Source organism: Pan paniscus, chromosome 9 (assembly GCF_029289425.2).
Source record: "Pan paniscus chromosome 9, NHGRI_mPanPan1-v2.0_pri, whole genome shotgun sequence".
Taxonomy (NCBI): domain Eukaryota; kingdom Metazoa; phylum Chordata; class Mammalia; order Primates; family Hominidae; genus Pan; species Pan paniscus.
The window spans coordinates 122,234,643-122,246,714 of NC_073258.2; the positions used below are offsets into that span (position 1 = coordinate 122,234,643).

The 12,072-nt window shown below is 38.3% G+C and overlaps 1 protein-coding gene across 1 annotated transcript in view; it reads left to right on the plus strand.

The window, feature by feature from the left end:
* Positions 1-12,072, plus strand: part of SORL1 (sortilin related receptor 1) — a 180,368-nt gene that overhangs the window by 69,751 nt on the left and 98,545 nt on the right. The window contains exon 12 of the mRNA XM_003819971.5: positions 9,384-9,472. Coding sequence (XP_003820019.3) covers positions 9,384-9,472 — 89 coding nt within the window. The remainder of the gene's footprint in view (positions 1-9,383; positions 9,473-12,072) is intronic.

Consider the following 12,072-nt stretch of genomic DNA (forward strand, 5'->3'; position numbering starts at 1 on the left):
GGACACAAATGGTCCATGGCAGAGACCAGTAATGCCAGATATGACTATAAGGTAAAGAAAGGTACCTGAAGCCACTGATTTATATCCACAGTTACTTTAAATTAAAAACAGACCTTTGCAAATGTGTGAATTTTACTGAACGTTCTAAGATTATGAGTTCTATGAGGGCAAAGACAATGTCTGTTTTACTGACTTCTTTATCTTTAGGACCTAAGAGTGCCTGGCATGGAGTGGGGGCTCAGGGCATATATGCTGCATGTATCAGCAAATTACAGCGTACTGGTATCAGCCCTGAAATGGGCTGCTATTATTATTATTATTTTGTATATTATTGAAGTTGAGATGAAGCCTGTCCTTGCTGGGCTATGTTGTATAGGCACTTTCGTCTCACTCTGTGCTATGGAAGTAGACTCTCTTTTTGCCTTAAGGTTGTATAACTAATATCGATTCTGATTATACCAATTCCTAAGACAGGGCTAGTTCCCTAGTTCCAAAATGCTAATTCATCTTCACCTTTGGGCATTAGAGAATTTCCAAACTTGTAAAAAAAAAAAAAGTTGTTGCCAGCCTCCCATTGATTAAGGCCAAGGAAGTGCGTTTGGTCTCGTTCTGTAGGGGTTGCTTTCAGGGGTGACCCTCTAGTTATGCCAGGAGCCACCAGGGTAAAACCCAACAGATCACTTGACAGGATGAGCACCTTGTCATCGAGCAGCCCCGCAGGCTGGGCAGCCGGAGCAGCACGTCGGGAGTGATGTGGAGTTCTCAGAACAGCTAGCAGACATAGTTCCCATCCACGTGGTGCTTTACTGGGAATGCACCATGCTCACCTTGATATTTGAATAGGTAATACGTAAAGCAGTAATAAAAATACCAACATTCATTTGGCACCTTGCAGTTCACAGAGGCCTGTCACAAGCCTTCTCTCACTGTGGCAGGGCTTCTCATCCCTCCCGAGGAGAGAGATGAGGCTCAGACACTGTGTACTGTATGTGGCGAACACAAATATGTGTTCAGATGAGGCAGGTTGTTAAGGCCATTGTAGTCAGAGTGCAAACAGTTTGAATGGAAATTTTCGGGTTGTCCTTGTCCAGCTCCCAAGGGAAGATTAAGCAGCTGCTTTCCCCTTTCGTGGAGCTGGACGCTCCCCTTGAAATGGGGTATCCTCTTCTCTGCGAATAGGCCTGTGGTTTGTTTGTGCCTTCTGCTGTTGGTGTAATCTGGGATTTGCACATCTGCAAGTGATTTCCTTCTGGGTAGAAAGCAGTGTCTTGTTCCTCTTCCAGTGAAGTGGTATCATCTGGCGATTACCGGGGCAGCTGTCAGTGCCTCCCTCCACACGTGCCTTGTGCCTGCCAAGAAGCAACCAGTGCATAAGAGACCTTATTTTGGGACATAGCAGAAAACTAACTTGGGGATGAAAAGATTGTGAGTTTATCTGTGTGAGTGGGCATCTGAGTCCCCATGGGCAGCCTTCACTTTAGAGGGACAATCTGGGCTGTGTGCAGGAGCAGGTGGTGGCAGAGGAAGAGGCTGTAGTGGACAGAATGTTGCCTGGAGCACTGATGACTGTAATTGTTGTTTTCCTTTTCCTCCTAATTAGTTGTGCAAATTCTCTGATCCTCAGAATTCCTTTTTTTGTGCTTTTTTTTCTTTTTAAATAATTTTTATTTCTTTTATTTTTAGCTTTTTTCTTTATCAACTTTATTGAAGCAGATGAAGGCACAGTACACTGCACATATTTAAAGTGTACAGTTTGATCAGAATTAATTATGGTCACCACAATGAAGATAACAAACATTTCCATCTGCAAATTCTCTGATCCTCAGAATTCTGTTTTTGTGCTTTTTTTCTTTTTAAAATAATTTTTATTTCTTTTATTTTTAGCTTTTTTCTTTAACAAATTTATTGAAGCAGATAAGGGGACAGTACACTGCACATATTTAAAGTGTACAGTTTGATCAGAATTAATTATGGTCGCCACAATTAAGATAACAAACATTTCCATCACCCTCCCCGAGGTATCTTTGTGCCCCTCGGTAATCCGTCCCACTCTCCAGTCTTGTCCTTGTCTGCTTCTGTTATTCATTGGCATTTTCTAGAATAGGTTATTCATTGGCATTTTCTAGAATTTTGATAAGTGGACTCACACAGTATATACTCTTTTTGCCTGGCTTCTGTCACACATCACGATGATTTTGGGTTTCACCCAAGTTGCTTCGTGTATCAATTGTTCATTCCTTTGCTAGTTGTATCCCATTGTAGGGATATATCATTATTTATTCATTCATCTGTTGATAAACATTCCAGTTTTGCTGATTACAAATATAGCTGTTATGAACATTCATGTACATATTTTATTCATTTCTCTAGGGTAAATACTTAGGAATGGAATAGCTGGGTAGCATGGTGGGTATATGTTTAACTTTTTAAAGAACTGCCAAATTATTGTCCCTTTTACATTTCCACCAAACAGTATGTGAGAATTTTAATTGCTTCACATCTTTGCCAACACTTGGTATGATTAGTCTTTTTAATTTTAGACATTTTAATAAGCATGTGATAATATCTCATTGTAGTTGTAATTGGCATTTGTGTGATTAGTAATGATTCTTTACATGTGCTCATTGGCCATTTTAAAATCTGGTTGGGAAGTATCTGCCCAAATCTTTTGCCTTTTTGAAAAAATTGGGTTGGTGCAGCACAGTGGCTCTGCCTATAATCCCAGCACTTTGGACGGCTGAGGTAAGAGGGTTGCTGGAGCCGTGGGCAACATAGGGAAAGCTTGTCTCTACAAAAAATAAAAATAGCCAGGCATGGTGGTGCATGCCTGTAGTCCTAGCTAGTTAGGAGGCTGAGGTCAGAGGGTCACATGAGCCCTGGTGGTTGAAGGTGTAGTGAGCTGTGATTGTGCTGCTGCATTCCAGCCTGGGCAATGGAATCAGAGCCTGTCTCAATAAATATATAAATAAATTTTAAAAACTAATTTTAATAATTGAGTTGTCTATCTTCTTTGAGTTGTAGGAGTTTTTTAAAAAATATATTTTGGATTCAGGTCTTTTGTATGATATATGGGTAGATACTCATTTTTTCCATATGGAGATCTAATTGATTTAGCACCATTTATTGCAAACCCTTCTCTCTCTCCCATTGAATTGCCTTGGTACCTGTTTGAAAATCAATTGGCCATATATGGGCCAATTTTAGGCCAATTGGGTCTATTTCAGGTCTTTATTCTGTCCCATTAATCTGTCTGTCTTTTCACTAATACCAAATTATCTTAATTTCCAAAGCCTTATAGTAAATGTTGAGATCAAGTAGGGTAAGTCCTTCAACTTTGATTATTTTAAAAATCTTTTTTATTATTGTAGGTCGTTCGTATTTCCTGATACATTTCAGGATCACTTGTCAATTTCTATGGAATCTGCTGGGATTTTTATTATAATTGCCTTGAATTTATAGAATCAGTTTGGAGGAGAATCGACATGTTAATACTATTGCGTCTTCTGATCCATGAATGTAGTATCTTTTTCCATTTCTTGTTTAATTTCTCTCAGTACTTTGTAGTTTCCAATGTAGAGGTCCTGTACATCTTTTATTAGCTTTATTCCTAGGTATTTTAATTTTTTGTGGTATTACTGTAAATGGAATTTTATTTTCTAATTTTTGCTCTAGTATATAAGAATACAACTGATTTTTTATATATTCATCTTGTATTCTGTGACCTTGCTAAGGTAATTCATTAGTTCTAGTAGGTTTTTAGATTCTATGTAAGCAATCATACCAGTTGCAAAGAGTGACAGTTTTATTTCTTCCTTTCTGATCTTAATGTCTTTTATGTATTCTCTCATTCTTCTCTTCTTCCTTTTTCTCTTCTTTCTTGTCCTTCTTTCTTCTCTTTCCCTCCTTTCCTCCATTTTCTCCCTTCTGATTTCTTTCATTCTTCTTATCACAATGGCTAGGACCTCTATACAGTATTGAATAGAAGTAGTGAAAGTGGGCATTCTTGCCTTGTTCTCTCTCTGGGGGAAACAATTCAACCTTTTTACCATTAACTATGGTGTTAGCAGTAGATTTCTTTATCAACATTTGGGAAGCTCCCTATTATCACTAGTTGTTGAGTATTTTTTTTTTATCATAATCAGATACTGGATTTTGTCAAATGCTATTTTTACATTTATTAAAATGATTTTTTTCTATTACTATGATGATTAAATATTACATTAATTAATTCTTGAATATTAGAACAACCTGGAATTACTAGGACAAACTCTACTTGGTCATAATGCATTATCCTTTTTATGTGCAGCTAGGTTTGATTTGCTAATATTTTGTTAAAGATTTTTGCATTATTTGTGAGAGATACTTGTCTTTAATTTGTTTTTTTTGTAAAATCTTTCTAAAGTTTTGATATTAGTGTTTGGCTAGTATCATAAAACAAGCAGAGGGGTAAACCCCTCTTCCTCTTTTTTAGGACAAAGTTTGGTGTTATTTTTTCTTGAGTAATTCCCTAATGAAACTGTCCAGGCATTGAGTTTTCTTTTTGGGAATATTTTTTGATAAGAGATTTAATTTCTCTGGTTGATACAAGGCTATTCAGATTTTCTTCTTTTTGTTTCAATTTTGATGAGTTGTGTGTTTCAAGAAATTTGTCCCTTCATGTAAGTTGTGACATTTGTTGGCCTTATGTTAGCAATGATATATTCTCTTTATCTTTTTAAAGTCTGTAGGATCTTTGGTGATGATTTCATTCTTGATATTGGTGATATGTGTATTTTCTCTATTTTTCGTTCGTTTAGGTGTTTCAATACTGTTGATCTTTCCAAAGAATCTGCTTTTGGCTCTTGTTGATTTTCTATTGTCTGTTTTCTGTTTTGTTGCTTTTTTTCTTTATTATTATTTTTTCCCTTATTTGTTTTGTTGTTCTTTTTGTAGCTTATTAAGATATAACCTTGGGTTATTGATTTTATATCTTCTTTTCTAATGTAAGCATTTAAAGCTGTAAGTTTTCCTTTAAGTACTAATTTAGCTATATGCCACATATTTAGATATGTTTTTAGTGTTTTTAAGTTCAGAGTATATTTAATGTCCCCTTTTAAAACTGAGATATAGGCTGCACACAGTGGCTCATACCTGTAATCCCAGCACTTAGGAAGACCAAGGCAGGAGGATCACTTGAGGCCAGGAGTTCAAGACCAGCCCAGGCACCATAGCAAAACCTTGTCTCTACAAAAAATAAAAAAATTAACTGGGCATACCTGAGATCCCAGTTACTCTGGGGGCTGAGGTGGGAGGCTCACTTGAGCCCAGGAGGTCAAGGTTGCAGTGAGCTGTGATTGTGTCAGTGCACTCCAGCCTGGGTGACAGAGCAAGACCGGGTCTCAAAAAAATAAAAAAACAGATAAAATTGAGATGTAATTCACATATTATAAAGTTCACCATTTTAAAGTGTACAGTTCATATGTTTTTAGTATTATTCAGTCATCATCAGTATCTGATTCCAGAACATTTTCATCAATCCATAAATATCTCTTGATTTTTATCTTCGAATGATAAGTTACTTAGCAAAGTGTTATTTAATTTGCAGGTATTTGGGGGTTTCATAGATATCTTGTTATTGATTTCTAATTTAATTTCCTATAGTCAGAGAAGACACTTTGTATGATTTCAGTCCCTTTAGATTTGTTGAGATTTGTTTTGAGATCCAGCCTGTGGTCTATATTGTTGAATATATCACGTGCACTGGGAAGGAATATGTATTAGGCAGTTGTTTGAGGTAGTGTTCTGTAGATATTATTTATATGAAGGTGGTTGATAATGTTGTTCAGATCTTTTGTGTTCATATTGATGTTTGGGGGTTCTAGTTCTCTAAATTCCTAAGAGAGGAATGGTAAGATCTCCTACTATGATTCTGAAATTGCCTCTTGCTCCTTTAAATTCTATCAATTTTTGCTTTATTTTGGTATGCATTTTGAGTCTCTGTTGTTAAGTGTATTCACATTTATAATAATATTTTCTCATGAATTGTCCCTTTTATCATTATGAACTATCTCTCTTTATCTATTGTAATGCCATGTGTCTTAAAATCTATTTTATCTGATATTAAAATAGTTACTATAGCCTTCTTCTGTTTACTGTTTGGATATTACATCTTTTTTTGAGTTGGTGTCTTACTCTGTCACCCAGGCTGGAGTGCAATGGTATGATCTCGGCTCACTGAGACCTCGACCTCCTGGGTTCAAGTGATTCTCCTGCCTCAGCCTCCCGAGTAGCTGGGATTTCAGGCGCTCACCACCACACCCGGCTAATTTTTGTATTTCTAATAGAGACGGGGTTTCGCCATGTTGGTTAGGTTGGTCTTGAACTCCTGACATCAAGTGATCCACGCACCTTGGCCTCCCAAAGTGCTGGGGTTACAGGTGTGAGATACCACGCCCAGCCCTGGATAGTACATCTTTTAACATCCATTTGCTTTCAACCTATATATGTCTTTATATTTAAAGTGTTTTTTTTTTCTCTTTTTTGAAGTTGGGTCTTGTGTGTTGTCCAGGCTGGTCTTAAACTCCTGGGTTCAAGTGATCCTGCCAAATAGTTGGACTTAAAGGCACATGCCACCATGCCCAGTTCTTTGAAGTGTTTCTTCTAGACAACATATAGTAGGGTCTTGCTTTTTTTACTCATTCTGCCAAGCTCTGCTTTTTAACTGAAATGCTTAGGCCATTAACATTTAATATAATTATTGATATATTTGAATTTAGGCCTAATATTTCATTTATTTTCTTTTCATTTCTCCTATTTATTATTCCTCTGTTCCTTCTGTCCTCTCTCCTTTTGTATTATCTAGATACATTAAGTATTCTACTTTTATTTAGATTTTTGGAGGGGCTTATCTATGTGTATTTCTAGTGACTTCTCTAAGGATTACAACATACATATCTAATCTTTTATAGTCTTCTTTGAGTTGATAATTGCACTTAACGTAAAATTTAGAACCCTTTCAACCATACAAGTCCCTTTTCTCCTCCCCCACCTATATGTTATTTTCATATTTATCACATCAACACACATTACAAAACCCACAAAGCAGTGTTTGTTTTTGCTTCAAATTATCATATGAATTTCAAAGAACTTAAATATTTACCCAGATATTTACCATTTCTCTTGCTTGCTCTTTGTTCTGGAAAAATCTCTGTTTACCCATGGGAAATTTCCCTATAGCCTACAGAAATTCCTATAGCATTTCCTGTAGTGAGATCTGTTGGCTGTGAATTCTCTTGTTTTTCCCTCTTTTGAAATTTCTGTTTTATTTACCTTCATTCCTGAAGGATATGTTTATTGGATAGAGAATTCTGGGTTGACAGTAATTTTCTTCCAGTACTTTAAAGATGTCTACTGTTTTCTTGTTTCCGTGGGTTCTGATGAGAAACCTCTCTTCACTTTAGCTATCATTCTCCTGTGTGTAACATGCCATTTTTCTCTAGATGCTTTGATGATTTTTTTTTCATTGGTTTTCAGCAGTTTTGGTACGATGTGTCTAGGAGGGCTTTTCTTTGAGTTTATTCTCTATGTAGATGCTGATTTTGAATCTATATTTATATCTTTCAACAAATTTGGGAAATTTTCAGCCATTATTTCTTCAAATATTTTTTTTCTGCTCCCATCCCTTTCTCCTGTTCTTCTCGGACTCCAGTTACATATTAGACCTACTGTTATTGTTCCCTGTGTCCTTGGCAATCTTTCTTTCTTTGAAATCCTTTTTCCCCCGTATGTTCTCTAGAACACACAGATAGATCTGTAATTTCTACAGATCTGTATTTATTTTGAAGTTCACTAATTCCTTTGTCATTGCTTTTCTGATGTTGAGCCCATCAGTAAATTTGTTATTTCGGACATTATATTTTTCTGTTATAAAATTTGTTTGGTTTCTTTTTAAAAATTGTTTCCACTTCTCTGGGAGAATTCTTTTCTCTCATTCATTTCATGTATATTTTTCTTTCCCTCATGGGACATGGTTATAATAGCTATTTTAAAATTCCAGCCAGGTATGGTGGCTCATGCCTATAATCCCCGCACTTTGGGAGGCCGAGGCAGGTGGAAGCACTTGAGGTCAGGAGCTCGAGACCAGCCTGACCAACATGGTGAAACCCTGTCTGTACTAAAAATATAAAAATGAGCTGGGCGTGGTGGTGCGTGCCTGTAATCCCAGCTACTTGGGAGGTTGAAGCAGGAGAATCACTTGAACCCAGGAGGCAGAGGTTGCAGTGAGCTGAGATTGCACCACTGCACTCCAGCCTGGGCAACAGAGTGAGCATTTGTCTCAAAAAATAAAAAATTAAAAAAAAATTCCAATATATGGGTCACTTGGGATTGGCACCTTTTGACTGTCTTTTCCTTTGAGAATTGGACACATCTTATGGATATGTTTGTATGCTGTATGTTAAGTAATTTTGGTTTGTATTCTGCACATATGAATGAAATTCATGAAATTAAGCCTTCTGGAGGATATTGATATTTTTGTCTCAGCATGTAATCAGCCTGTTTTGGTTCTGACCCTGAGTTCCGTCTTGCTTTCTGTAGGTGGTAGTTTAACTCTCAGTTCAGTATGCTAAGCCTTTGTTACACTGGTTTGTGTCTGTTTCATGCACGTACACTTCAGGGGTTAGGCTGCGACTTGCGTAAGTTCATATACAAAATTAGGAGATTTACTTTTTTGACACTCCCTGCTATGGGATTCCATCCACACTTTACCTACCCTATAGGGGCTCCTTTCTCTGGTTCCTTTGGGGGAAATAATATCTATTGCAGTTTTAGCTGTGGCTGAGACTGAGGTGCACCCCATGACTGGGACTTTTCCTTTGGGCAAAGCTTTACCAGGATATTCATGACTTGTGTGTGTAGCTTCTCTAGGTTTTAAATCTCCACAAGCGGCTTGCTTTTGTTTACTTTTCAGCATCCACTGGTAGTGTTTTTTGTCCAGTTTTCAGCTGTAATTAGCAGGAAGGATGGGCTATAGAGGCCTAATACTGTCATAGTAGAACTGAAACCCCAGTTACTTAATTTTTAATCAAGGGTTGGTGGGAGTCATAGATTTGGATTTGAGTCCTACCTCTGCTGTTCACAGTCTACCATTTTAATATTAAACCCGTGTTTCTTCATTTGGGAAAAAAATTGAGATACTAGAACTTGCTCCACCTGTCCCTAGGATTGTGTGGAACAGATGAGATAATGGATGTCAATGTCTTCTGTAAACGGAAAAATTGTTTTCAAGTGGTTGTCATTGCTGTTATGTCTATGTGCACGTGTGTGCATGCCTGTGGGCGTGTGTACATGGTTTCTGCACAATTACTTCCACAGCAGTGGTGTCACCATGGATTTTTCCTCTTCAGGCACTTCCTGGACCTCACTACTACACGTGGGGAGACCACGGCGGAATCATCACGGCCATTGCCCAGGGCATGGAAACCAATGAGCTAAAGTAAGTGTCTCTGATGAGGCCTTTTAACATCAAACTTTCTCCCAGAAATTTACGTCTGTGATTATAATTGGATTATCTCTCTACAGCACTATGTTGTTGACAGCACAATTTGTGATCTCAGGATATGAGTTAAACTTTTTTTTTTTTTTTGAGATGGAGTCTTGCTCTCTCCCCCAGGCAGGAATACAATGGTGCGATCTCAACTCACTGCAACCTCCACCTCCTGGGTTGAAGCGATTCTCCTGCCTCAGCCTCCTGAGTCTGGGATTACAGGCGCCTGCCACCACGTCCGGCTAATTTTTGTATTTTTAGTAGAGACACGGTTTTACCATGTTGATCAGGCTAGTCTCGAACCCCTGACCTCAGGTGATCCACCTGCTTCGGCCTCCCAAAATGCTTGGATTACAGGTGTGAGCCACTGTGCCCACCCCAATTTAAACTCTTTATCTCCCAAATGGGAATATAAGAACCTGTCCTTTCTATCACAAAGGGAGATTGTGAGCAAGAGGGCAATTAATACTAATGGCCAAATAATTAAGTGGAGGCTCTTTAATGTGTCCTTCTTTGCTTTGTGTCTTTATTACATAGAATGACTAATAATAAATAGCAATAATAATAATACATCAGTAACAATTACAGAATGCATACAACTTGATAGCCATTGACTTTTGGTGTGTTAGGTTGGTGGGGGGTCTCATGGAGCTGGAAGGGGTGTTTAGGGTTAACTGCATCATTTCACAGATGAGAAAACAGGCTCAGCAAGGCAAAGTAACTTGCCCAGGGTCATTCTCTTTGTTAGTGACAGAGACAGGATTAGCACTTGGGTTTTTCGATTGCGTCCTACATTCTTTGCAATATATTGTTCTGAAAAGCAAAACTGTCAAGAGTTTGTAACCTCTACACCCTTATGTTCTTGATTTTATCAGAACCAGTCCTCTGATTACCTTTGGCTCGTTTCTGAATGGTTCATGTTAGGTCAAGTTCATGCTGGACCACACTTCTCCCTGTTTTTGAGCTGAACCCATTAGATGGATTGGTGAAGGATCTGGAGAGGGCTTCTGTAACTATCTTGTTTATTGCGAGGACAAAGCTTTCTTTTTCTTTGCTCCTTTTAGAAGCAGAGCCAGCAGTAAGTGAGAGGTGGGTGGTTTGGAAAAAGAGATCTTAGCAGCTGTTTTTTTTCCCCTGTGGTTAATTTGACATGTGCTGAGCAGCCTGGCCTCAGAGAAGGAGAGAGAAGCAAAGTACTGGTATTTGGCATTCCACCTGGCTGTTCTCTGTTCTGTGTAGCACTGGTTAGCTATTTCTTTAGAGGCGATACTCCGAAGAGGTCCTGTTTGTGTGCAACACTTTGTATTCATATTCAGATTGGTGTTTGCTCAGACAACGACCATCACAGAGCACAGTACTTCCCACATTTGTGCTATCATTTATATACCCATTAATTTAATTTTCATTTCACATGTTCAGCAAGCACCGATTGTGCCAGATGCTGTGTATCTGTAGATGAATAGGATGCCTGCCACCCTGTAGTTGAAAGGTGGGCGAGGAAACAATTGTAGTGTTTGGTATACTGCTATGTGTGTAATACGCACGTAGGGGACATAGTTTGGCTTCCTAGGAATACATTTCATTCTTTGTATGGCTTTCAGATTTCAGAGTCAGTTCTCGATTTGCCTTGTTTAACTTCTCTGAAAATTAAATTTGCATTCCAAACTGGCTCCTCTGAAGGAGTTAGTGTGATTCTAGTCCTCTTACACCATCTGTCGGTGCATATGTGCTCAGGGAACGCAGCGTCATTCTGCACTAGCTGGAGCAAAACATGATCAGGAAAATAAACTTGCTGCCAGAAAATCATAAAGCCTTCCCCAGACATTTTGAAATGACTTGGGGGTTGTAGACTTTGGGGGATTATGGACACTGTAGCATTCCTCTATTTGTATAGGTTTCATTTGGAGGTGTCTGTTTGAATAGTTCAAATAAAACATTTGAAAATACGAAAATTCATACAAGCCTCCTATTGACAGGTGCATGTGTCCCACATAACAACCTGAGCTTGACCTAAATCTGTGTAGCCACCTGGCATTTACTCAGTGTGTTGTTCACAGAGGTATTTTGCTTCTTCCCCTGCTGCTCTGAAAAGCAAGAAATAACATTCAAGTTAGTTGATATTCTCAGACTACAGTGGTGATTTACTGTGACACCCATGCACAAGGACAGGTGGCTTCTGACAAGACTGGATATCTGTTGCTGGGCTAGGGCTTCAGGCCCCTTCTAAGTTTGGCCTCCCCAATCACAGAGATCTCTTTTCCTTTATGACTCGTAGCATGTATAGGTTGTCCCATTCATTTGGCATTGATCATATTCTGACTCCTTATGTTAGTTACCTTTACATGATGCGCCTGAATTCTGCAACTCCTTAGTAAGGTCTTTGTAGGTAAATATTTCTGCTCGATATAGGTTACCAGGCACTTAGCAAATATTTGATTGAAATAGGTCATGCATACTTAATCATTCAAGATTGCTTATGGTTTTTTTTTAAACTGATTTATAAAACTAGAGGAGACCTAGCTAGTGTGCCAATTGCACAGCTCCAAGGG